Source organism: Cryptotermes secundus, unplaced genomic scaffold (genome assembly GCF_002891405.2).
Source record: "Cryptotermes secundus unplaced genomic scaffold, Csec_1.0 scaffold682, whole genome shotgun sequence".
Taxonomy (NCBI): Eukaryota; Metazoa; Arthropoda; class Insecta; order Blattodea; family Kalotermitidae; genus Cryptotermes; species Cryptotermes secundus.
This window is the reverse complement of record NW_019730110.1, coordinates 1,461,526-1,489,522: the sequence shown is the minus strand read 5'-3', so window position 1 is coordinate 1,489,522 and position 27,997 is coordinate 1,461,526. Positions and strand designations below refer to the sequence as shown.

The 27,997-nt window shown below is 42.1% G+C and overlaps 1 protein-coding gene across 4 annotated transcripts; it reads left to right on the top strand.

Annotated features, from left to right (window-relative positions):
* The first annotated feature begins 163 nt into the window (after positions 1 to 163).
* LOC111866218 lies at positions 164 to 27,852 on the top strand. Of its 4 annotated transcripts, XM_023854964.2 has the most exons (6): positions 2,512 to 2,578; positions 5,934 to 6,239; positions 22,843 to 23,190; positions 23,305 to 23,820; positions 26,124 to 26,278; positions 26,891 to 27,852. In XM_023854964.2, the coding sequence occupies exons 2-6, from the start codon at positions 6,219 to 6,221 to the stop codon at positions 27,054 to 27,056; spliced, it is 1,206 nt and encodes a 401-aa protein (XP_023710732.1). In that variant the 5' UTR covers positions 2,512 to 2,578; positions 5,934 to 6,218; the 3' UTR covers positions 27,057 to 27,852. The 4 variants fall into 4 exon arrangements, with proteins under 4 accessions (XP_033608057.1, XP_023710732.1, XP_023710730.1 ...); XM_033752166.1 differs by lacking the exon at positions 2,512 to 2,578 and adding an exon at positions 164 to 234 and having other exon boundaries at positions 22,843 to 23,820; XM_023854962.2 differs by having other exon boundaries at positions 22,843 to 23,820.
* Positions 27,853 to 27,997: the final 145 nt, after the last annotated feature.

The following is a 27,997-nucleotide window of genomic DNA, read 5'->3' as shown; positions in this document are numbered from 1 at the left end:
TAACCTCCACAGTGGAAGGGGTGAGTCGCTAGATTCACCCTCCAACCGGTTTGAGGAACAGCCCCTGTATTCACCTGGTCGTCCTGACTGAGTTCTATCATACAAAAGTTTCAAGAATAGTAGGATAAGTCGGCGATCTGGGGCCGATACTTGTCGCATCTCATTGCGTGTTATGAAGATCCCTGGGCTTAGTTCATTTAGCATCAAGCCATAAAGTTGTGTGCGGGAATGGAGGTATGGATCCATCAATTATATCTCGGCGCTAGATGGAGTTGAGTAGTTAGCTTCACACCCCGTCCGCTTTAGCCGCCAGTACCCAGTGGACAAAAGGCTGAGTGAGAAGCAGGGCCGGTCTGGACGGTGTGGAGAAGAGAAAAATATCTTAACATTGCCAGGAGTTACAAGCCGAATCCACGGCTGTCCAACCGGTACCTGAGTCTATGAGCTACCCCGATTATTTATTGTGAAGTAAGTAAAAGTAAAAAGTAAAGCTATCCCTGTACCAGGCCGTGAAGGCCCATAGGGTTGTGAGACGTCGAGGCTCCCACATTATCTAGACAATCGGCTCACAGATGGCGTTAAGGTTGTCAACCTTACGCGCCGGCCGCGCTCTATTCCGCAGGAAAATTATTTAATTAATTCCTGGTACTCATTTCTGTTAGAGGCTGAGTGAACCCCAGGGCCATAGTGCGGCTGGAAAGATTAGGTCAATTGAAAAAAAAAACAATGACCTCATCGGGACTTAACCTGCGACCTCCCAGCTTGTAGCATAGCCCCTCAACCAACTAGAGTATTTCAAATTAACATTAGCGGCGATTAGTAAAAAATCCAGCCCAAGCCTTGATCTTGACCATTTTATTATTAAGTGGCTGTTAAAGGAATATAGTGTGAACATGTGGGAGTGATTCAGCTGGCTAGGGATAAGGTTCCGGGACTCGTGAGAGTATTATCTCAAGAGGGACTGCATTCTTCGAAGTTAATTCATGCGTGTACTGAGGCAAATCATGAAAATTCTCATTCCGGAATCCGAATTCTCGAACACTTTTTCTAAAATGTTCAAGACTTTCGTAATTAATGGATAAATTACTAACTAATTTATAATTATTGAATGTTTTTTCGCTCTTCTTGATATCTTCATCTTCTTTACTCCGAGGATTAATCATCAGCCTGTTCCGGCCTCATTTATGATTCACTCCATCTCTTCCCTTGTCTTCCAATGCGTCCTTTGTCTAGTATTTTATAAGTCACGGCTTGTTTATGAACATTGGTCCCATTCATGCTCCTCAAATATTACTTCGAATTATCTGTATTTTCTTCCATTTTCCGGGATCAGTAAGAAATTCCCCAATTTTGCCCTTACATCTGCACTCCTTATGTTACCCGTATTACTGCAGAGGTCTTAAAAATGTCATCTCACATATCCGTAGGATTATCCGGCCCTTAATCTGTACAGCACAAGAGAGAAGGTAAAGTTATCCTTGCGCTTAATTACCTAAGCACCAGTTCATGAAGATGTGTTGGGGAGAGGAGATGTAGCACCACCATTCTGCACCTCGGCAGTAATTGGAGGAAAGTGGTCAGCTTCACGCCTCTACTGCTTCATTCTTGGGGAAAGAGCCTCCGATATCCATAGGATAGGAGGTTGGATGGGCCTCAAAGCCGGTCTGGACGGTGGGGAGAATAGAAAAATCTCTTGTCCTTGCCGGGATTCGAACCTCTTCCGTTCAGCTCGTAACACGTCATTTTACCGACTGAGATGTTCCGAAGGCTCGCTGTCACATAATAACATCAGTCCCGCTATAATTTTATAAAACTTACAAATTATTTCTGTCCTGCCGTTCTTTCTAGCGTTATAGATAAGTTGCACATATGTTTTGAAGCTGTTGACTCTTCTGTTAGCAGCTCGATATCTAAAAGTGAAATTAGGTACAAAAAGAGAGGTACAATTCGGCCCGTAAGACAGTATAAACAGTTTTCCCCCTTCTCAGCCGAAACACTGACGTCTTGTCTTAACCCACTGCCCTACTACGACTGGGAGTTAATCAAGTGTGTCATATCAGATTCATAATGGTCTCGCAACACAGTTTTCTCATCACTAACAGACTCTTAAGCGTGTTCCGATCTTGCAAAGTCATTGCCACTTTCCGCCCCCACGTTCAGACTTGCTGATAAACAGTGACAAAGGTTGCTAATCGACAATTTTATTGAATTATTCATGAACTGTTGATGAGTCTCAAGATTTAAGACAATATTGACCAAAAAGACTTTGAAGAGCTACTCACAGTGACAATTAAAAAATGTAATATAACTTAGTGGACACCTCGAAACGTTTGGCTGCAAGGGTGTCCAGATGCTTAACCCACCTACGAGTAATATCTTCAAAAGAAGAGAATTCTGGGTAACTACCAAGGTCAGTCGCGGGAGAGCGCGCATGCTCAGAACTTGAACACAATTTTCGGATTACTATCACAGCTGTCATTACTACCTTGAAGTACAATATGTCTCTGAATCAACAGCAGAATGGAGAAGGTCGATAGTTCTGCCCGCTGCTTGCTTCGCCTGTCTTCGTCGGTCTGGGGTACGTACGAACTTTCACATTTGTTTCCTCAGTTACGTCAGTATATTCAATATTGTATTATTAGCAACTCCATAGCAAGACACAGCCTCCATTTTCGGACGGGGGAAAAGGGAAAATTTTACATGTACTTAACTAATTAAGGGTGAGCCGGGGTAGCTCAGTCGGTATAGCGACTGCCTACGGGCTGGACGACCGAGAGGTCAGAGTTCGAGTACCGGTAAGGTAAGAATGTTCTCTTCTCCATATCGTCAAGACCGGCTCTGAGGCCCACCAAGCCCACTATCCAATGCGTACCTGGGGATCTTTCCCGGCGGTAAAGCAGCAGGGGTGTGAAGCTGACCACTCACCTCCAACTAGTGCTGAGGTTAAGAAAATGTGGATCCATGCATCCACTCCTTCATACGCCTTCATGGCATAGTAATTAATCAGTTAAGCACAGAAATAACTTTACCTTTTTTTAACTAATTAAGCACTACTCCATGAAGTTGTATGGAGGAGTGGATGTATAAATCCATCTATTCTTCACCTCGGCACTAGATGGAAGTAAGTAGTCAGAATTACACCCCGGCCGTTTTACCACCGGAGAAAGAGTCCACAGTATTCATTGGATAGGAGGTTGGGTGAGGTCCAGAACCGGTCTGGACGACACGAAGATGAGAAAAATCTCGCCCCTACCGGGACTCGAAATCCGACCTCTCGATCGTCCAGCCCGTAGCCAGTTGCTATACCGACTGAGCTATCCCGGCTTCGTTTTGTCAAACCTTCACCCTAAAAAGTCATTTGACACAGAACTTTTGCAAAAACCTAGAAATTCTACGGGCTCTACCGAATGCTGGTATTATCGGTGTTGAACCCTCAAGTTAAGTTGTCACTGTGCTTAAATATGCTACATGCCATGAACAGTTATGTGGCGTGTGTGTATAGATCCACCAATTCTTAAATTCGGCGACTAGATGGAGGTAAGTGGTCAGCTTCATGCCCTGGCCGCCTTATTCTCTGCCACAGAGCCCTGGTATCTACAAGACAGGATGACAAAAGAATGCGGAGAAATCGGTGGAAAGAGAATTGGCAGGGGAAACCGAAAAACTCGGGGGGAAATCCCCATCCCAAAGTCATTTTGTCCACCACAAATCCCAGGCCGCAATGGTGGGAAGCCGCCGACTAACCGCCTGACTTAAGGCACGGAGTGTGTGTGTGTTCATAAATTTATATGTACGAGTATGTATATATGCAAGTTTGCGTGTACGTATGTATTTTTGTATGTACAGTACAGTATGTGTATAAGTAAGTTTGAATGTACGTATTAATATTTCAATATGATATATCCATATAGTGGGGCACTACACTACAAGCCGGAAGATCGCGGGTTCGAATCACGATGAGGTGGATTTTTTTTCACTTTATCTAATCATTCCAGCCGCACTGTGGTCCTAGGGTCGACTCAGCCTTTAACAGAAATGAGTACCAGGGTTCTTCCTGGGGATGAAGGGAGGCCGGGCGTAAGGCTGACAACCTCACCGCCATCTGTGAGCCGACTGTCTAGAAAATGTGGGAGCCTCGATGTCTCACAGCCATATGGTCCTCCATGGATTCTTGCCTAGGTATAATTTTGTATCCATTCAGTAATAAGCAGGGCCCGGATTTTGATGACATGTCATCTTTTTCTCCTTGTATCCTATGCGATGCTCTTAAATGTATAAATCTCAATATGAGCTGCTGGTTACAAAAAATGTCAATTTTATAGGTAATTTTTTGTCATTTTTTTATATTTTTAGGTTTATGGTCATTTTTTAATTTTTGGGGTAATTTTTTGTAAATTTTTGGACTTTTAAGGGTATTTCTTGTCATTTTTTTTACCATTTTAGGGAATTTTTCTTCATTCATTCATTCATTCATCAGTAATCTGTCAGACGACAGGTCCACAATCTCTTCCAAAACAGTTCCTCCACTTAATGCGATCTTCTGTTTTTGGAAAGAGACTATCCAGGAAAAGTGATAATGTGGTAGTTTTTCCATTTGCTTTCCACATCGCAGTACAGCAGCCGTTCAAACCACTCTGGTCACGCCTGTTGCTATACGAACTTGAACCATCTCGAGCATCATTTGTTCTGTGCTTCAAGTCGCTACTGATGACGCTGCTTCCGGCATCAGTTTTTGGTTTTTGGTTTTTGGTGTCTCTCTTCGTCTGATGCCTACCCTTTGACCTGTCCAGCAAGGGAGGCCCTGCCAGTAGCTACGCTACCGCTGGTATAGCCCTCAGGGCTGAAATGTGAATAACATGGAAGCGTAGTGTTCTTTCTTTTTTCCTTTAGGTCATTTTTCTGGATTTCTTCGGTCATTTTTTAAATATTTTCAGGTCATCAAAATCCGGGCCCTGATAATATGATAGAGTTTCAGACTGTGTCTCTTATGCTGTCCTCACTTACGGAAGCAGGTAATTTTCGTGTGCATACATGGCAGCAGAATATTCGAAACTATACCGAACATCTCATCATCAGATTCAAGGCATGGGTCCGTTTCGGCTCAACTCTTTTCCCACATTTTCCTAGGCCTTTCCGTTGGTCTATAGTCTAGGATGCACTTCGATCATACTTCTACATATGAGTACATTCAAATTGTTACGATGCTGCATGAGATGATGGTAACACGGTACGCAGGTAAGGGGCTGCAGTTGAAAATTACAGATGATATTAATGTTGTCGGTACGTGGATCTGACAACAATAGTCTCTCTATCATCATGTATCGTCGGTCTAAGCCAGTTTAAAAGAGTTTATAATGCTTAAATCTGGCAAGGTAAGGTAAAGCTATCCCTTTAAGAGGCCGTGGAGGCCCATAGGGTTGTGAGGCGTCGAAGTTCCCACATTTTCACTAGATAATCCGCTCACAGATGGCGCTGATGTCAGCCTTACGCCCTGGCCTCCCTTTACCCCCCCCCCCAGGAAGATTCCTGGTACTCATTTCTGTTAGAGGCTGAGTCGACCTCAGGGACATAGTGCGGCTGGAAGGATTAGGTAAATTGAAAAAATCCACTTCATCGGGACTCGATCCCGCAGCCTTCCGGTTTGTAGCATAGTGCCTCAACCAACTACGCTACCAACTGACCTTTTTGAATTTTTCAGCCATTAGTCACCGTTCATCAGAATTAATTTTCGAAGTAATGTTCTTTAATTTTCTTACAACGAAAAGAAATTATTCGTGAACAAGTTCTTACCCTATCAGTTATACCAATATCTGTATCCCCGCAAATTTACGTGCATAAAACTTTCACAGCAACAGAACAGGCCTACCAATGCATAAGATCCTTGCCGTCGTCTGCCAATAACTTCCCATGGTTTTACTTTTGTTTTTGTGCAGACTCATCGCCGGCTACCACTCTTGTCTGCAGTCCATTGTGCTTCGACTTTCCCCGATTTCTTACCTGCAGTCCTTGGCGCCGTGCGGACTCCTACAGTTTTGTACCGTTCTGACTTACAGCTGGTATATAAGCTGAAGTGTGGCACGGTTCAGAGGATACCATTGTTGACTAGCCGTTTAACTTCATACAGTAATGTGAGGTGCTGAACTTGTGATTACTGGTCGTGTGATTGGCTGCTGTCAAGATTAACGTTATTTATTCATAATACTATCCTCTTTCAGACAATGAAGATTATATTAGCATTGGTATGTATTAAAATACTGTACTACTTGCAATTAAATAATTTCGAACAGAAATACAGAACATACTGGTCTCGAGAAAATATTCTGAATTTGTATTCGAGAGGTGTTTGGTTCGTATCTCGGCCGAAACACCAGCTATTCTGAGTGCGGAATTTTTGGTGATTTTCCTCAGTCCCGCCAAGAAAATTCTAGGAAAATGACTGAATTTTGTAAAGAAAGTTTCGTTCCAGGTTCTTTGGAATGTATTATTTATCAGTAATTCTACTATCACAAACTTTGTACTTTAGATATTAAAAGCGTCGTAAGATGCTATTTGATAGAAAGTTCTAATGGCAGCATTGGGTTGTAAATTTTGGTATAGATATTTCAGGAGTTATTAAGAACTTCAACCACTAGACGAGTGGGGCATGCGGAAGCGTAGTTGGTTGAGGCACTATGCTACAAGCCGGAAGGTTCGTGTCCTGATGAGGTCATTGGAATTTGTTCAATTGACCTAACTGGGGGTCGACTCAACCTCTAACAGAAATGAGTACCAGGAATTAATTAAATAATTTTCCTGGGGAGTAAAACGCGGCCGGTGCGTAAGGTTGACAACCTTACCGCCATCTTTGAGCCGATTGTCTAAATAATGTGGGAGCCTCGATGTCTCACAACCCTATGGGCTTTCACGGCCTGTTACAGGGATAGCTTTCCTTTTTAATTTACTTGCCGCTAGACGAGTAAGAACAATCTTAGAACATAGTTTAGTTGGAAAATTCTGATAACGTTCTAATAATGCAATAAAACTTAAATCAGCTTACATATGATATTTGTATGAAGGCTGTTGAAAACAGTGACTGCACTGAAAAATTCATGAAAGCCGTTATTCTTCAATGGAAGAATCCAATAGTACGAATTTCTGAGTTGTAACGAAATGTAGTTCTGTAGAATTCCACCGACGTTTCGTAAGAATGTCCGTATATTTCGCTTTCCTTTATCTTTGTTGCTGGTTCCTTTGCTTGGCTTACTCTTCTGCTCTGCACATGGAGACGTCAGTGAACTTCTACACACTTTTAAGGCCCAGAAGGCTGTACTTTTCATGTTCGCCGCTGTGAGAACCTCAAATCCGAAAAAAAAAAATGTTGGTTGGTAAATTGAAAATGTAAGTTTGATAAATAATTAGTTAAATTTCCATGTCAAGAGACGAGTAGAGAAACCCAGTACTTATGTGAAGTGCTCTAGTTCAAATATTTTGGAAAGACATTAAGAAATAAAAGTTTAATTCATGAGGAAATTAAGAGCAGATTAAATCACTGCCATTAATTTTAGAATATTTTGTTTTTGAGACAGTTACATAAAAATATAACAATGAAAATTAAAAAATGTGTAATTTGGCCTATCGTTCCGTAGAGGTGTGCAACTTTGTCCTAACATTAACGCTGCGAAGCACAGTGGTTGCTATATTTACCACTTGGTCTAGCATGTAAAGCTCTGCCTTCTGTCCCCAGTGTATCTGTGTGTTCCTTATATTTCTCGCAATAAACAGCGACTGTTTCCCTAAACAGCATTAACCGGTTGGGCTTTGTAGCGGATACATAATGTGTTTCCTGTGAGGTACGAACTGGATTCTAATACCTCCACCGTAGCACTGCGAGTTATAGGAAGCAATGAAACTGGAACCCAGTGCCTGGGGTATAAGTGGTCCACCCTGTTCCTGGGATATATAAATAAAGGGAACTGGTCCTCCAGGTTGTGGGAGTCTCGAACCTGAGACAGTAAAATATGGTCATGAGTCCCGCGAGACTCGGACCCGAGAATTACTGCGCTGGCGAGGACCAGCAACAATTGTAAACGACAGACCCATCCTCTTGTCAGAGAGGGCCTTGGCCCCCAGATGAGTGCTTTATACCAAGAAAGACTGGCCGACTTACCGTCGGTTGTAATATAATTGTGACTGTGACTTTGACTTTGACTTGTTCAGGGGAGATTCATCCTTTAAAGGACTTATGGAAGGAGGAAGATTGAGGAATGCGCGATACAGCTGAAGTAAGGGACAAGAAGAATGCTTCACAAAGAAGAGTTTTATAATTTGTAATCTACACTAGATATTATTAGGTTGAACAAAAGGAGGACGAAACTGGCAGGGCATTTAGTGTCGATTAGTCGTCTTCAGTCTCAAGTGTAACACAAGATACAGCACAGCATAACACACGCATGCGCATCGAGAGGCTTGTATATTAACAACATACGCAACAACAGAAGACAGCTTTTCCTTGACCAATAATTTTAAGACCTGATGATGACCACATGGTGGTCTAGTGATCAGAGTTCCTGGCTACAGATCCAGATGTCCCGGGTTCGATTCCCGGCGCTATAAGATTTTTCTGAGAAGTAGTGGGTCTGGAACGGGATCCACTCAGCCTCGTGAGGATAACTGAGGAGCTACGTGAATGGAAAAGTAGGGCCTTGGGTCTAGAAAACCGAGATTAACGGCCGTGGGGTTTCGTTGCGCTGACCACGCGACACCCTCTATCGGCTAAGGTTGGCACTAACTTCGTCGGCAAGCGGCGGTCGCACGGTCGGTATAGATCACTTGCGGACTAAGGCCACGGAGTTTGTTTTTGATGACCACATTAGTCGAAACATGTAGTGATTGACTTTTAAACTTTTAATAAATTTCATAGAACATAGTGTTACACATAAGACTGTGCAAAGTACAACAGGATGCTACAATGTAATAATGGAAGGGCATGTAGAAGGCATGAGAGAGATGGGATGGGAAAAAAAATAGTTAAGCTATCCCTGTGACAGGCCGCGGAGGCACATAGGGTTGGGAGGAGTCGAGGCTCCCGCATTTTCTAAAAATGCGTTCAGAGATGGCGCTAAGGTTATCAGCCTTAAGCGCCGACCGCGCTTTACTCCCCAGGATGATATAAAATATTAACAGGAAACTCTGAATCGAAGAGACCACTCTAAAACGCAGCTGTAGAACAGAAAATTAAAAGACTCTTAGTGAATTAGGGCGGAAATTTTGGGCTGATGCGGGACAGGGACAAGTGGCCGAATATTTCTTTAAAGTTGGTTATTTAACGACGCTGGTAATATCGAGGCTATATAGCGTTGATGACAAGATGAATAATGAAGGTGGGTCTCTTTGGTGAAATGAGATTTTCCGGCGGAAACCTGTCCCAGTGCCATTTTGTCCACCACAACTCCCACATGACTTGCTCTGAGACTGAACCCTGGCGCCGTGTTTTGAGAGTGGTGATGAACAGTCTGATTTCATAAAAAGCGGAGAAGCAATTGACAGTCTGACTGACAATTTGCTCCTGGAAAGGAACTCTGCTTTATGGAAATATTTAGTTTAGTTAAGGCAGAATTTGGTGGAAAAGAAATCTGAAGGTAAGAGATGAGATAAAGTTGTCCTTGTGCTTAATTAAATCAGCACCAGATCATAAAGACGTATGGGGGATTAAGTGAATGGTCAGCTTCACGCCCCGGCCACTTTATCTCCGGGAGAAAGCCCCCAGTATCCATTGGACTGGAGACTGGGTGTGCCCCAGAGTTTGCCTGAGCACTGGAGAAGATAAAATCTTGTTCCTTTAGGGAATCGAACCCCGGTCATCTAGCAATAGCCTGTCGAAAGGTAAGAGAAGGTTTGGAAACTAGGGCATTTATGGAAAAATAATATAAAACCGGATTCTAGAGAAACAGGATGTGAATAGGTGGGTTGGGTGGGTCTAGACTAGGGTAGCATACAATTGCAAATTCTTATAAATAAGTACTCTTTCGGGTACTTAATTCTTTAAAGCAGATTAAACAGCTCTCCACTCGGCCCACGCAGTGTGTCTGTCGATTTCTCGTAATCTTCGGAACAGACTACAATTATTTCCCTAAACGGCATTATTGATTGTTCTTTGTAAGGGAGCTACAGCGCTGGTCACAGTGGCCGCCCGGTCTAAGGCATGAACTGTCTTCGCTCGCTCGGACGCTGGGGTCGAGGGTTCGAATCTCACTCGAAGCATGAATGCTTGGTATGTGTATGTGTTTGTGTTGTCCTGTGTTATGGTAGAGGCCTTACGACGAGCTAATTACCCGTCCAAGGAGTCCTACAGTCTGTAAAATGATAACGGAAGTGAATAAAAGTCCAGGGCCCGGAATGGAAAGGAATTGCCATTGGAAAAAAAAAATAGACATGCAGCACAGGAAACTGAATATTTAATTATTATTTCCCACCGCGGCGGCCCGGGTTCGATCTGGTCAAGTGGGATTTGTGGTGGACAAAGTGGCACTGGGGCAGGTTTTCTCCGAGTACTTCGGTTTCCCCTGTCAATCTTCATTCCACCAATTGCTCCACAATCACCCTCACCTATCATCTGGGGCTGGTACAATAGGCTAGAAGTGGCCGCAGTACAAGGGACTTAGTCCCACCCCACTAGCAATAAAAGAAGTTACACGAGTTCCAGGTTTCAAAATTTCAAAAACAATTGAGAAAATTCTTTAAGAAGATCGGTCTTCTGAGATATAAAGCCATATTATCGTTGAAGGTAAACCAATATTTCGGAGGAACATATCGACTCCATCCTCAGTGTCGAAAAATAATCCAAGCAACACATCATGAACCTAACTCCCAGAAGATAGATCTCTTCATAACCACCGATGTCAGAATATCAAACCTTACAAGATAATTATACGGATAATTTAATATCTGTCAAGTTCAGACATATCCTTACCATTCATTTGAGATATTATGAAGAATGGTATCTTTTGCGATGCGATGACGTCTAGCCATGTAGAAGTTAACCGACGTTTCGAAGGAACCTGCAGCCTAAATCTTCGTGTCGAAGGGTAAGCCAAGCAAGAAGCAAAGCTCGAACGGGTTTCTTGGAGCTTTCACGATCTTTCCCGAACGCTCATTGGGTTTAATCTTCGACCATGAATATTTAGGCAGTACGTTCCTCCGAAACATCGGTGAACTTCTATCGCGCTATGCTGCCTCACACCCTGGAGAATAGTCACTTCTGTCGGAAGTTAAAAAAACCGAGATTAACGGCCGTGGGGAACCGTTGCGCTGCACACGTAACGTTCTCTATCCGCTAAAGTTGGCACTAACTTCGCCGACAAGCGACGGTAGCTCGGTCGGTATAGTTCGCTTGCGGACTACAGGCCACGAAGTTAGAACCTGTGTCTATAATGCTTTTTTTTCGTTGTAAAACATCTGACCAAGGCGAAACTGTTGGAGTGTCATCCTGTCACAGGGCGTCACGGGAAGATGCACACAGCAATAATACGCCAGCAACCTTCATACCTACGAACCATGGAACTAAGAGAACTTAATCTTTCGCTTTCTACGTGTTTACTTCAGGTCTCAAGGACTGAGAACACATGGCTCATGTGAGGGGGAGGGGGGACTTAATTCTCTTTACTACCTTCACGATATCTTCACTTCATTACATTATAAATCTCTTTGTATCCACAACAGAATTTAAAGCGCTGTCCATGGTCACGGCGCCGATCACCGTGGCCACGTGGTCTAAGGCATGAACTGCCCTCGCTCGCTTAAACACTGGGATCGTGGGTTCGAATCCCACTTGAGGCATGATGTTTGTGTGTGTTTATTCTGTGTTTGTTCTGTCCTGTGTGCAGGTAGCTGCCTCGCGAACGGGTTGATCCCCGTCCAAGGATTCCTGCTGACTGCGTAAAATGAATAAGAAACTGAAAAAAGCGGCCAATGTCCAACAACGGGCTGTAGAGCCATAGATAGAGTATACAACGCTATAAGAATCTATACTGGACGGGCTGCAGGCGGGACGGCTGGGGTTCGATTCCCGACAGGTGTAAGAGATTTTTCTCTTTTCCATAATGTCCAGACCGGATTTGGGGCTTATGCAATGGGTATCGGGAAAGATTTCCCACGCACCTACACCCAGTATTGAGATCACGAACAGTGTAGCTATACATCCACTCCCCTTTACGTCTTCATGGCATGGTGCTTAATTAGTTCAGCACAAGGACAACTTAATTTTAATTAGTATCTAGATTATATAGCGCAGATTGGCAGCATGTCTGAATATTGATGAAGTGGGAAGTTTTGGAAGGAAGATGTTGTGGTCTAATCGAGACAATATGGCCGCATGTGCCTTGGGTTGCTGTGGAAAACCACCGAAAGTTAGCGTAACCAGTAACCCAGACGAGATTCGAAAAGAGCACCTCCACAGCACAAGTCCGGAGCGTTACCGCTGTGCAAACCTGCTCGATAATAGCAGAAATCATTATCATTGCAGCTACTTGTATATTTAACGACGCTATCTGTAACTCAGATGAACGGTTAGATGATTAGTGGATAATGAATTTGAAGGGATATGAAAGGAAGCGGCCGCTCACGGTAGCCGAGAGGTCTAAGGCATGCACTGTCTTCGCTCGCTTGGAAACCGGGATCGTGGGTTCGAATCCCACTCAGGGTAGGGATGTTTGTGTGCGCTTTTCTGTGTTTGTGTACAGGTAGAGGCCTTGCAACGAGCTGATCACCCACCCAAGGAGTCCTACTGAATCTGTAAGATCTAGAAAAACCGAATTGAACGGAGAAGTTCATGGAGGTAGGCCTAGGCCCACTGGGGCTGTAGTGCCAAGGGAAAAAAATGAAAGGAAGCGGTGGTGATATAATTGATGTACTATACTGGAATTTTCATGGAGGGACTGAGGAAAACTACGAAACATGTCGTTCAGGATAGTAGGTGTCCTGACGAAATTCATGTACAGTAACTCGCAAAGAGAAGTACCACATGTCGCCGTTCGAATCTACTTAACTCAGCAGTACCGCTGTATGAGTACAGTTATCTGAATTCGTTCTATTTGCATAAGATGCAAGTATATGAAGGTTGCGCTGAAATTATGTACAATCTAACCGTAATATCTGATCAGATTAACTTTTACGTGTCGTCAGAAATTTGATACTAATTGAAACATGTGTAAGATTTAGGATTCTCACATGGGGGGGGGTTATGGATAGTTTTATCTTTGCGATATAACGCCGTTTATATAACCGGCGTTTCAGAGGAATATTTCGACCATATATCAGGGCCAAAGAACAAACCAAGCAAGAACTAGCATGAGCTGTTAGCAGAGATAATTTTTCTTAGCTTATTCTTCATACCTTTAGATTTAGGGGATATATTCCTCGGAAACGTCGGCTTATTTTTAACGGACTGCGCGGCGTTATATCCCAGAAGATAGAAATCTTCAGTTAACTTAATTTTAAAGTGACAATTGATATCATAATCCAACTATATAAAACAGATATCTTGCATAGAAACACACTGCCATCCAGCTGGGCAAGTAACCATGTTTTAACAGAAATTAACAGTCCATTATTATAGTCACAAAATCCCAACATTAGACTCTTCCTAAGCCAAATGAAAAGCTAACGCTTTCATTTTATGTTGCTTAAGTCTTTCCAAATAATGTCTCCCCACTTTTCTCCCCTGAAGAAGGAGGTAAAATTTTCCTTTGAAACGTCTGTAAACATGTACCACGTGTTGGATTTTAGATTCTCACTACAATGTCGATGAACAGTTCTGTCTTCTAGGATTTTACGCACCGTAATTCTGTGTAACCCAACAGACGTTTCGGAGGAACATACAGCATGCATCTTCAGGTTCGAAGTCATATAAGAAACCAAAAGCTATTTGTTTCATGCTGTTTTATTTTTTGTTTTGCTTACTTTTCGACCCCAAATATCGACGCCATTTATTCTTCCGAAACGTCCGTTACCTTTCAAGCGACTACTTGGTATTATATCCCACAAGACAGAACCCTTATGATACCATAGTTCACCACGGAGTCAACTCAGAAAGTCTTTCGTGTTGTTTATCTGAAGATGGAAATGAAATAAATTACCGAAACGTCTGATAAACTCAAACGATAGATGAAGTCCAGTTATAGTTCTGGATCACGTATTACACCTTCGTCGAAGATCTTTGAACTTATTTCATTATCGGTTCTAAATTGAAATCATTCAATACAGAAGCCATCGACATGAGAACAACTAAGGTTCATTATATTTACTTGGTTATGTACACGTATTTATTTATAGCAACTTTTAATAGCTCACATTATAGAGTGTCGAATGGTAAAAAAATTAAAAAAAAACTATCCCTGTAACAGGCCATGGAGGCCCTAAGATTGTGAGACGTCGAGTTTCCAAAATTTTCTAGAAAATCGGTTCAAAGATGGCGGTAAGGTTGTCAGCCTTACACGCCGGCCGTCAGCCCTTTAGCCCTATGAAGATTCCTGCTACTTATTCCTATTAGAGGCTGAGTCTACTCCAAGGCCATAGTGCGGCTGGGAGGATTAGGTCAATGGAAAAATCCAGTTACCTCATCGGGAATCGAGCCTGCGACCTTCCGACTTGTAGCATAGTGCCTTAACCAACTACGCCACCGCGTGTCCCGTAGGATAATTAGTAAATTATGAATTGGAAAGGACATGGAAAGAAATAGCCGTGGATGTACGCCGTTCTGGCTTTTGCGAGGAGGAAACAGGGAAAAGCATGGAAAATAGCATTGAGTGTGGCCAGTCCTGGCCCTCTCGTATACAAAGCATGAGAGCGGTCTAGTGGACCGCGTGTCTGACCAATATGAAGCATCGGTCCATTTCCAGGCTACTTTCTATAGCTTTTTATTGTGCCAAATTAAAAAGGGTTCGGCATGAGGCAGGGCTGGTTTCACGGTATCGACTTCTCGATGTTCTGGTTTCCCGCGCATTTAGCGATTACACTCCGTTACTGAGACTGCGCACTCAAGACGTGAGATTTGAACTTCTCATGGTCGTTACTAAGAAGATTAATATCATCTGGGGTGTGAAACCACGTAGACTGGTTACAGACGTTTTGGCAGAAACGTACTACATCCGTTCATAGGACCAACAGAGTTAGTAGATATTTGCCAACGTTTCAGAGGAACCTGTTGCATCTACTTTCATGGTATGTGTGTGTATTCTACCATAAAGATAGAATCCGCACTCTTCTATCCTGAAGATGAAGACAGCAGGTTTAGCCGAAACGCTACTAACGATCTAACAGACGAAATTATATCACATTCTAGAAAAAATAACCTTTAAAATTATTTTCAGTCATGTAATATTTTAGCGTCCTGTTACACTGATTCATGTCCATGGTTTATGCTGACCGTCTTACAGTGTATACACTTTTTCGCCTTATTCTTCACTTCCACACTACATGTTTCAGCACTAATGTGCCATCCTCAGGTGTCTTTATGCACGTTATTTTCAGTCGTTGGGCTAAAAACAGGAAATATCAGTTAAAATTGACTTGGGATTTATTCAATAGCGCAGGGAACTCTCGGGTGTCTCAAAGTTAGTTAAATATTTTGGGCCCATCTCTTATGATTATGTCACATACTCGTTCTCAGCCGATATGGCGACTGGGCTACAACCTAGACGACCGGATTTCGATTGTCGGCAAGGGCAAGATATTGTCCTTTCTTTAAAGCGTCCAAGACAGATTCTGGGGTTTATCCAGCCTCCTTTACAATGGGTACCGGTGGCTGGGTCCCCAAGAGTTAAATCAGCCGGAACGTAAAACTGACCACTCACCTCCATTTATTGTCGAGATTAAGAATGGTGGAACAATAACTCCACTCTCCCATGCGTCTTAATGGCTATGTGATTAATTAATTAAGCACAGGGATATGAAAAATTACCTGATGATGATCCAGCTAGGTCGAAACATGTAGCAAATATGCATAATAAAACGAAATATAATACAACATTATTGATTATTTATTACGAATTTGTTGTGTTGATCTTTACAGAAATGAGTACCAGGAATTAATTAAATAATTTTCCTGGGGAGTAAAGCGGGGCCGGCGCTTAAGGCTGACAACCTTAGCGCCATCTTTGAGCCGATTGTCTAGAAAATGTTGGACCCTCAACGTCTCACAACCCTATGGGCCTTCACGGCCTGTTACAGGGATAGCTTTATTTTTTTTTTTACTTTTAATAATAATAATAATAATAATAATAATAATAATAATAATAATAATAATAATAATAATAATAATAATAACCGTACTACGTAGCCTTTGATGTTCAAATAACTCCCTTACGATAGTTCATTTCCTTTCGCATTTTTATTTATCTCTTCCTTCAAACTGTATCTTAATTACTGAGATTGGGACAATATGACGACAAACTTAATAAGGAATTAAGTATAATTTGGGTTGGCTGAAGGTAGGGGGAGACTCCCTAGGGCTCGGGACCTGAGACCAGCCAAATACGGACCTCTGAAGCAATTTGCCAAAGTAAACTTATCTCCCATCGTCAGATGAATAGTTTCATTGTGTGAAATAAAACTGTGTTCTTTATAAAAGTAATAAACTCTGTGGCCTTTAGTCCGCAAGCAAACTATACCGACCGAGCGACCGCAGCTTGTCGGCGAAGTTTAGTGCCAACTTCAGCGGATAGAGAGTTATAAAAGTAATATTATTAGAAAATATTTTATGATTGATTTAAACTACTTTGGTTGATTATTAGGTTTTTAAATGATGCTGTTTCAAACGCAGAAGCTAAATAGAATGGAATTATATGAGAATTAGTCATAAATGAGCGGCTAGCAAGGCGTTTAAGCTGTTTCTCTCATGGCGCATACCACAAGAAAGTCACAAACAGAGTCAAGTCAGGGTTGCTAACAGATAGAGAGGAATGTCTGGTATTTTCCAGGTACAATTCTGAAACATTCCTTATAGGTTCTGACGATGGTGTATAATACTCAGAAGGCAATATTATCCTTCCATCTACGCCAAGATCTCCTAAATAACCCCTTGCTTCAGATATTTCGAATGAAGTTACTAATAATATTTCATTTTTCCTATGCGTGCTACATGCCCGGTCGTTCTCTTCATCCGTGATTAGATGACCGCAATGTGTTTGGTGCAGAGGAGTTGGATTATGGTGGTGCAGTTTTTTTTCTTTTTCAGGAGAAGACCAGGCGATGACAGAGCACTCTAGCTGTTACAAAAGAGAACGTAATATTTTGCTACTTGCACGTCGAGGTACTTGTGAACACCGCTCTACTTCCTTCATTTCTTTCACAAAATTTCTGAACTCCATTTTTTTCCTTCCTTGTATTTGTTGTGGGGAAAGCTATGGGTGTTCGATCTCCGGGTTTGACACTTCGCTTCTTTTTTTTTTGTTGTTCAAACCTCATCGTTCATTTTGTTTCGACCGTGTAATGTCACTGGCCGCTCTCCTTCTTTCCCGTATAGAGGAAAAACAGGAGGGATACTTTCACCGTTTCATGTAGCAGGGCATCAGGAGACTGGAACAAACATACTTACCAACCGAAACCAATTCGGCCACTGTCCAAGTATACCACCTCATTAACTTTTTGTACCATTCGATCCAATAATCGTTTTTCTGGTCGATTGCTGTAAATATTTAATTCTACTTGTCGCTGTCAAGTTTGTGATGGTACGTTACCAACAAATGAACTTGTTCAAAATTTGTCCTTAGTAGGCTGGATGCTGATCAAGCATTTCTGTATAATTTACATGAATGTGTTTTTTTTTTCTTTGGTGCTAGAGCCCGAAATTTGGACCTTGGCCTACTTCAATAAAATTCTCCGTTTCAATTCGGTTTACGAGATCTTAAGGCGCGTCCACATTACTCGTGCTCGTGCTCGTGTGACCCGCTATGCTCGCGAGTATTGTAGACGATATGACAAGTCACGAGACAAGCAAATTTTAAATTTTAAATTTAAAAACTATAGCCAATAAATTAAAATACGACTACAGCCTATACACACTACGAGTAAATATACGGATCCTCAAGTGCAGAATCCTGACGAGCAACTGAAGTAGTGTGGACGAAGATTTACGAGCACAAGTAAAAGCCAGACAAGTCTCCCGACGAGCACAAGCCTGGCGAGCACGAGCACGAGTAATGTGGACGCGCCTTTAGACATTCGGTAGGACTCCTTGGGCATGTGATTAGCTCGTCGCAAGGTCTCTACCTGTACACAAACACTAAACATCCATGTTCTGATTGGGATTCGAACACACGATCCCGGCTTCCGAACGAGTAAAGACAGTGCATGCCTTAGACTGCTCGGCTACCGTGACTGGTTGTGTTTTATTTACGTATGGTTTATTTGACAGCGCTTTCAATATATCGAACTCTGTGTTGTTGAATGCATGAAAATTATATTTAAGACTCCAATCGATGTACTATCCAGCATTTGCCTGTAGAGACTGAGGAATACCACGAAATATCTCGGTCAGATTAGTCAGTCTTCGCACCGGGATTGGAATTATCTCTGGATTGCGAATGGTGAACATGACCACTATGCCAATCCGTTCGATCTGAAGTGTCAGAAAACGTTAAGATTTCAAGAAATTTCCTTTTATTTCTGAATCTTCAGGTGCGTTATAACAATCACAGAAGCTTTATTAATCTAATTAAGATCACGTGGACTGTTTCTCCACTTCAGTGTACAGACGGCTCGAAGCAACAATGCTGTGTCCTGTGTCACATGATGAAACCAACCCTCGAAGCAACCCCAACGGCATGAGGTGGCGTACAAAGTTCTAGCATGAAGAGAGAGGGCATGAGGTGCTCATACAATCTTGCAGCAGTTTTCAGTACAATTGCCATGTTGCATCATTGCTCAAGGCCGTTACCTACATGCAAAACAACACAAACAGAATAAACGCATATAAACATCCATGCCTCAAGTGGGATTCGAACCCATGATCCCGGTGTTTGAGAGGACGAAGACCGTTTATTACTCAGACCGCGCGGCCACTGTGAGCGAAACAGGTTCGACATATCTCATTATCTCATTAGCTCGCTGGGGTACATGTTCATAATATCATAAATATCTGTGGGAACAAATGGATGTATAGGAAGTGAACATCTGTCTCACCGAACTAATAGGACAGCAAGAGTAGAACCTATGGATCCAGACTCTATTAATATGCATAAGAAAGCACGGGATGTCCTTTTGTATGAGCGATAGGCAGCGGGAACTGTTTATAGTCTAGCTGTACTTATCAATACAACTGCCATGAAGCATCAGTACAGGGTCTATTTTTGTCAGACAAAAGATGGTAATAATATCATTTATTTGCTTGTGCCACTTAAAAATTAAATATAGACACAGGCTTGAAGTCTTCTGCACACATGTCCTGTACATAGTGTGATACATAGATCCATTGCTAGGCAACGACTCAGTAAACACATTCCGCTGCAACTAATAGGCAACGATAGATGGCATCTGTTGCTAGGCAATTGTTGTGTTTTCTGCGTGGTCCTACCCGAAGCTACATAAAAAGAAGCCAACAATAACTGACAGTTCAGAGAGAGTAATGGATTAGTGTAGTGTGCGCAGAAGTCGAGAGTGTCCAGTCAAAGATAGTGATTTGTGAAATGTCGTAAAAAGTTGTATAAAAGTCCAATAAATTCGATCATCAAATCCAAATCCCGTTTTCTAAGTCACGCAAACTCCTAATACGTGACGATACTTAAATATGCAGTCCGTACCTCACAGGAAACGCATTGTTTCTCAATTTTAAAGACCAATTAGTCGTTGCAGTTCAGGATAACCTTACGTTGTGAATTCTAAGAATCACATGACGTATATAAATGTAGCCTGTAGGCAAAACGATGTGCCTAAAACAGGTGGTACATATTGTCACGTGTCCGGGGTTTCGTGACAAGTACAGTTGCTGATTCCGGATTAGACGGAGCTGTTTATCGGACAACTCTTTACAGTCACTGAAATAGCGTCTTACAGACGTTGCGACCTGACCAGTCCGTCGTCTCTCCCGTTTCGTCTTCTGGTTCTTGGCTGAGCTGGTTTCTTATCTGATCTTCAGCTCTGTTCCGTTCGCCACTGATCAGACGTCTGCTCTGCTCTCCTCTGATCTCATATCTTCTAAAGTCGGACGGACTAGAAGACAACTTCTTTGAAGGGTTTCGTTTCCATAAGGGTTGTCTGCGTTGTCTCGGGAACGTGTTTTCATTTTTTGGTAACACGTTGTTTATCTCTAGTTGTTGCTGGGCAACGCTTATTGAGCCGTTTCTCGGCAATGGACGTCTCTGTATGCGCTGCCTCATAAACGTGTTTTCATTTTTAGGTAACACGTTGATTTTTATCTGTAGTTTTGCTTGGGCAACGCTTATTGAGCCGTTGCTAGGCAATGGACGTCTCTGTATGCGCTGTCTCATAAACGTGTTTACATTTTTAGGTAACACGTTGATTTTTATCTTAAGTTGTTGCTGGGAGAACGCTTTCATTTTTAGGTAACACGTTGATTTTTATCTTTAGTTGTTGCTGGGAGAACGCTTATTGAGCCGTTGTTCGGCAATGGACGTCTTTGTACGCGCTGTCTCGGAAACGTGTTTTAACAAGCTGTTGTCTAGCAATGGACGCCGGCTCAGATATTCTGGCTTTTAGGCGGTATGCCACAATATGGTAACCATTGTGATTTAGAGAGTTTTAAACAAAGTAAAGTTTCAAATAATAAAAACAACGAACCTGTGCTGGGAAAACCAGCGTATAACTGTGTGATCCTTATTTCCCTTCATCGTTGATTAACTCTTTTCCGTGCTGTTTAAATTCACCGTAACGCGATGTCAATTTAACAGTACTTTATTTATGCTACGTTTTATAAAGTTAGGCGAGGTTAAACGCATTTAATTTTATTTTGTTCTACCTGATTAATGCAACGAATTAAGTTTGTTTAGAGTGATAGTATACTGTTAGGTAGATAAGCCCATGAAACTATAGTAAACTCGGATATTATGCGTTCTAGACCAACGAACATCACGGCTCTTACTCAACGCGCAGGTTACAGTGACAAGTGAAAAAGCGATAAGCTTGAAGATTTCTTTGATTCAAGAATTCGATTCCAATAGGCAATATAACGCAATTTTAATTGAAGTGTGTCAGTTTTGTGGTGAAATTTTTGGGAAACTGATTAAGAAAGGCTCAGTTGAGGCAGGCATTTCCTCACAGACGCGGCGCGAGCCGTGTCCCTAACTGCTTGTTCATCTGGCGGCCACACTTCACGCTAGGCTTCTCAGGCCACATCTAAGTTTAATTGATGATTCGCTTATTCGTTGATTTATTTTTTAAAAGCTAACACCAGGCAGTCACTCTATTAGAGCACTTTGTTGTTGTCGTTATGCGTTTTCTTTTTCTTTTCTTTGAATTCAAGCCTATCGTGGCCTTAAACCTTTCCCTTCCCTTGTTGCAAACGTTAGTCTTCGCGTTCCTCCCAGCAATCTTAGCGGCTTCCCATTGCTTAAACCTCTAATAAACACTCCCTTCTGCTCGGTGTGCCTTTGCTGCCAACGCGGAGGGCAAAGCTCTCGACATATTTGCAACCGGAGCGGTTTCTCTCAACCACATTCATTCTCATCAATCTAAACTTTAATAATATTTTTAATAATCGTAATATTCTGTGTTATGGAGTGCTTAGTTATCGTGTTCTTGTTGTCTTTCATCAACTTTGTTTGTTTGTTTGTTTTTTTACATATTAATATGCTTTCTTCCTCCACTGCTTGCCTGTGATTAGTCTTTGTCTTCATGTTGTGTTTGTCCATAATATAGCTACCTGTATCTACACTGCTGTGTCTATAATCGGCCTTGCAGCTGTTGACTCGACACATATATTGTAAATAATTGAATTGTTTCCATTATTGTTATTATTATTTTGTTTAATATCTATTGTATAATTCTTAGTGTAGTTTATAACGTAGCTTTAGTTATGTATACATTCTGTGCTCCCTGTTACAGGCCACTCGCTGCCTTGTTTTGTCGTTTATATTTTTCTCCAATCTCGTGCTCGCTTGATCTGTAATTGGCCTCTAGGCTATTAAGTTTGCATGTAAATAAATAAGAATGTAACTGAATTATTTGTTGAGATCCGTTCTAGAAAATCGAGATTAACGTTCCGTGGGGATCAGTTGCGCTGACAACGTAACAACATCTATCGGCAAAAGTTGGCACTAACATCGCTGACAAGCGGCGGTAGCTCGGTCGGTATAGTTCGCTTGCGGACTATAGGCCACGGAGTTTTTTTATTTGTTGAGATGCACAGGCCACGATGTAATATTAAATTACATATTGCATTTCTTATCGTGTTCCTGGTTCCAGTGATGGGATAAATGTACTCAGACTGTCAAGGTTTTCCGAACGTTTCTCCAGAAACTGGAAAAGTTTGGCAACCACTGTATTAGACGATCCACTTCTTTACATAAAATTGCAGGAATCCGCATTTCATGGAGTAGTTTATTTTCTTTTAAGTTTCTTGGGATAGGCTGACACTGAGTCCACTTGGTACGTCGGCCAGTAATTGGTCTATCGTACCAGCCCCTAATGATAGATGAGGATAAGTGTGGAGCAGTCAGTGGAGTGAGAATTGGTAGAGGAAACCGAAGTACTCGGAGTAAACCTACCACAGTCACACTTCGTCCACCACAAATCCCATATGACTTGAGCTGGGATCAAGCCCGGTTGGCGGTTGACTAACCGCCTCAACTATGAAACGACTGATTATTTAATATGTTCCACTAATCTTCCTGTGATGTTTCTCTCCTCCAACAGGTGGCTCTGACAATGTGTGTCATACCCACATCCCTCGGAGCACCGCAGATCTTCCCCTTCTCAAACCTCAGGAGTTACTTTGATCATCAAGTAAGGAACGGTCCTGGAGGTGGGAAACATGGCGTAGTCCCTGACCTCACGGCTGTAGTGGACACTCCTTTGTTTCGTCAACCATCGAAAATCGGGGACATTCCTGTGAAAACTGTGTCCTCACCACCACCAACGATCTATGCCACGAATCAACAAGCAACAAACCACAAACCAGATGCTTCGCCGAGTCTGGAGCCTCCTTCTGCGAGTGCAGTGGCTTCTCCTGTTGCTAAATATAATCTGCCAGTTCCAGAACAGGTACTGAAAGCTCCAGATGCAGTGACTCCTATCTTGTACGGACAAATAACAGAACAAGATAAAGCAAATGGGAATTATCAGCTCCCTCAAGTTACTCAAGGTGTCGTTTCACAGGTTCCTATAAGCGTTGTTGGCGAGAAGAAGTACACAGCACTTGGTGGGTTTCTACCTTTGGCACCTCCTTATCTGCTCCTGAATCCTCCTGCAGTGTCTCAGCAGAAACCTACTGGTCCATACTCAGCAACTGTTCCATCGCAGAATGTACAGCTTCCAGCTGTAGCATTGAAGTATCCTGAGAAAAAAGTGACCCAACAGACGCAAGATAATCTTCAGTTGCCTCAACCAATAATTCCTGCAAAGACTACGAAGGCTCCAAATCATATATATCCCAAGAAATGGCGACCGGAGAAAGAGAAGGATACTATTAAAAAGAAAAATCCCAAGACCGATGCTGGTATTTTAAGTACTGTTAACAGTGATATCGTATCCAATCCACCAAAGAAAGAACGAAAACAAATAAAAGAACAGAGTTTACCTGCTCCACTGGTGGCAGCCAGCAGTTTTCAAAAGGCAGATTTGACTCTATTCCCCGCTCAAGCAAAACGAAAAGTACCAGGGATTGATGAGCAGGTAGAGAGAAACAAAAAACTTTACTTGTATCACTTATTTCGCCTGCTTTCCAAATGCACGGTAGTAAATTTGTGGCTTTGCTCACGAATAGTTGCTTCCATAGATTCAAAAGCACTTGCACCAAATCGAATTAGAGTAAACTATTTCGAAACTAAACGTTCGGTGTAAGATTTGAGGTTTGCACAACGGTTAGTGTTCATATTGTGGTCTTCTCGGGTTTGCTTCCATCTTCATGGTAGCTTGAAGATGAAGTAAGTATTATTCTAAAAATCATTTGTACCCACCTACTAGATTACATTACATCATAAATTCTACGACCACAATACGGACAAAACATCCCAATTCGTGTCTCAGTAAGTAAGCATGACAAATAGCTTTAAGTACACTCTAGGATTACAGTAAGTGTTGGGGTGTACATACACGTAACTCATATATTGTACATAGTTGTACATATCTGTTTCAGCAGCTGACAACAAATGAAATCGCATGTCCAACAAATTGTAATGTGGACTTTAAAATGCATTTTTACCTCTTAAACCAGACTGATAATTACACATAAAATCTTCGGTAACCTAAAGAAATTCTACTGTGCGCCGGGGTAGCGCAGTCGGTGTAGCAACTAGCTGCGGGCTGGACGACCCAGAGGTTGGAGTTGAAGTCCCGGTATGGTCAAGAATTTTCTCTTCTCCACGTCGTCTAGACTTGTTCTGGGGTCCACCCAGTCTCCTATCCAATATGTACCGGGGGCTCTTTCCCCGGGGGGTAAAGCGGCCGGGGTGTGAATCTGGCCACTCACCTCCAGCTTGTGCCCAGGTCAAGAAAATATGGATCTATACATCCTCTCCACATACGCCTTCATGATGTAGTGCTTAATTAGTTAAGCACAGGGACAACTTTGCCTTTACCTTTAAAGAAATTCTGCAGTTTCCCACAAAGCCTGTTTATGGGTTTGGTGAGATTCTCGGAAAATCAAGCGAGTGCCTCCTGAAGTAGCATTAACCGGTCGATGTGTTTTCTGAGAAGTACGAACTCAATTCATAAACACTAATAGTCGTAAATCTATCTTAATATCGATGTACAATCTTTTATTTCGTATCTTCTTTATTCAACCAATTTCTCCCTTTCCTTTCATGTCTTTACTTTCTTCCCTCCTTTCTCCGTTGAAACAATGAATTAAGATGAAGAGTTATCGCTTCTGGGATATAATGCCAGGTAGTCCGTTGTTAAGTCAACCGACGTTTCGAAGGAAAATGTCGCCTCTATCTTCAGTGTTGAGTGAACAAATTAACAAACCAGCAAGAAGCAAGCGGCAAGCAGATCTCTCTCAGCAGACTAAAGAGTGTTATATCCAACAAGATAGAATTATTCTGAAGGAACACCACTCCACATATATGTATACCGAATAAAAGGGGCACGCGGTAGCGTAGTTAGCTGAGGCACTATGCTACAAGCTGGGAGGCCACAGTTTCGATTCCCGATGAGGTCATTTGTTTTTTCAATTGACCTAATTCTTACAGCCGCACTATGGCGCTGGGGTCCACTCAGCCTCTAACAGAAATGAGTACCAGGAATCTTCCTGGGGGTAAAGAGCGGACGGAGCGTAGGGCTGACAACCTCACAGCCGTCTTTGAGTCGATTGTCTAGATAATGTGGGAGCCGCTACCTCTCACAACACTTTAGGCCTTCACGGCCTGTCACAGAGATAGCTTTACCTGAGGTTAAATGTAAAATTTGGTCGTGGGTCCATAATGGGTCACAAGCCATGAGAATGCATCCAGTCCAATGTAAGAACACGGACGGACACTTGGGCTACTGTTCTTACTCTTCGCTTGCCCGGCTTACTCTTCGACCCTGAAGATGGAGGCAACATATCCCTCCGAAACGGGTGTAAACTACCAGACTGTATCGCGTTGTATCCAAGAAAATATTAGTTTTAGAACACAGATTTGACTAAAAGATCCGTAGGAATTCACTGCATAGCCAAGACTCATTACACGATGGAGTACATGCTGGTTTGAAGAAACTTCCGATCCTTCATATGCTCCCTCTTTTATAGGAAAGGAGGTGCTTCATAATGACTAGACTCTTACGTCATCGTTGTATTGCGAACAAAATTCCACTATACATACTCCGGTGAGAAATTCAGACATACACGGGACTTTTTTTTCCTAAGGTTGCCTACACGAGGTATGACAGTACAGCACTGTAGATGAACCTTCATTGTACAATTTACGTCAGATTTACGTAAGACACAAACATGACACAATTCTTACTAAAATATCTTCACTTGTCATGATTATCAGATCACTTCAGAGACTGGATTCTCTGGCATAACTGCAGGCGTCGGCGGCTATGGCGTCGGGGGCGGTGGAGGCGGTGGGGGAGACAGAGTTGAATTTCAGATGCATGGGCAGCATGGCCCTCACTCCTACAAATTCGGCTTTGACACAGGAAAAGGGTAAGTGCACCTCCGTTCTTCTTTATTTATTATCTTCTCCATTTTCGCCCTTCCCGCTTCTTTCTTTCATTGTCTCTTTCGTAACTTCAAAGAACTTATAACGTTCGGTGGAAGAAGACGTACCAATTTGACTCCATGAAGCAGAGTCGATGGGAAGTGAAATCAACAACTCCAATACTGAACTTTGACAATGGATGTAACAGTTTATTTCTAAACGTACCGGTTTCTGCTGATGTAAGCTGATAAACTTGGTCTCACAAACAAACAAAAACAAACTCCTTTGCTTGAGTCGCCAAGCAAACTATACCGACCTAGCGACTGCTGTTTTTCAGCTAAGTTAGTGCCAACTTTAGCGGATAGATGGTGTCGCGTGGTCAGCGCAACGAATCCCCACAGCCGTTAATTTCAGTTTTCTAGTCCGGAGCCGCCATTTACTTGAAATAGCTCCTCAATTATCGTGGGGGGAAATAGTGCTCATAAGGAGGAGTGGGTTTCCTTTTCGGAAGTGTGATGTCATTTGTTCCGTGAACAGACGCGACAACAGGGCTCCAGTTCCACTGATAGAATGTAAGTTATCGCAATAGAACTGCAGTTCTTTTTCTGTATTTACAGGCATAATAGGCAGTTCCGATACGAAGAAAGGGACACACACGGTCATGTGAAGGGACACTATGGGTTTTACAACAAACATGGCAAGCTGCAGATTGTCAACTATTCAGCACATCCTGAACACGGTTTCCACGCTGATGGCAACTATGGAAATCATGGCATCGTTTAATTTTAAACTATACTAAACCTTAAATTTATTTATGCAGTTCAGTGTCAAGTTAATCACAAATTTTTAACATTTTTTCAGTAACATTACTTTGAAAATATTTAGAACTTCAAGATTACTGAAGGTTACACTGAAATTAAGTCAGTTACACGTTAAACCATTGTATGATGGAGTAAAAAAAAATTATTTAAAGAAACGATCAAAACACGATCAACCGGGCCTTGGTACTTCTAAGATATCTAGTGTACATCTATGAAACAACTATATAATGAATTTAGATTTTGCCCTAGGTTTTCTGAGGGCTTCAAAACGTGACTTCGCCAGTTGAATGAATTCAGTGGAATGATACAACACTGTGCTGTACATATCTGCCAGCAGCATCATTTTCCTTCAGCCCAGAGTCCAGAAGTCGATTCATGAATTGTTGAGGATATTGAGGGTGATCAGTGAGGAATGGTAAAAACCTGAAAGAAAAGTAAATTGTAGTACTGTTATTAAATCTTGGACTTCTATTGCATGTTATCTGAGCCTGTCTCATGCTACAGACAATCAGTATACATATGTATATATAGCTTATACTTATACATATCTGTAGCTATACGTTACATCAAGTTAGCACCTTCACAAAACAGTTAACTATTTCACAAGAATAATTTGTCGAGTCTGGTGGATTTTAAAATACATTGGTTACTATATATACCACCTGCTTGAACATTAAACAACTCTGCACATTCCGCATCGAGTGTGCGTATGGTTTTCATACGAGACTCACAAATAAGCAACGATTTTTTTTCCTTAAGCAGTATTAACTGAATGGTATTTGCAATGGAGACTCAATGTTAGACTTGAAAGAATTCTGACGATGGTGTATACTGTACTTCTTTTGGTTTATTTTGGACTTCACTCATCGTCTGGTATGTAAAAGACAAAGGACCACGACTTTT

Bases quoted from the DNA above. Each gene is read 5' to 3' on its own strand.
- LOC111866218 (XM_033752166.1), top strand. From the start codon at position 6,219: ATGAAGATTATATTAGCATTG. The intron at 23,821-26,123 runs GTAGAGAGAAAC...CATGATTATCAG, and splicing joins TACCAGGGATTGATGAGCAG to ATCACTTCAGAGACTGGATT. The intron at 26,279-26,890 runs GTAAGTGCACCT...CTGTATTTACAG, and splicing joins GGCTTTGACACAGGAAAAGG to GCATAATAGGCAGTTCCGAT.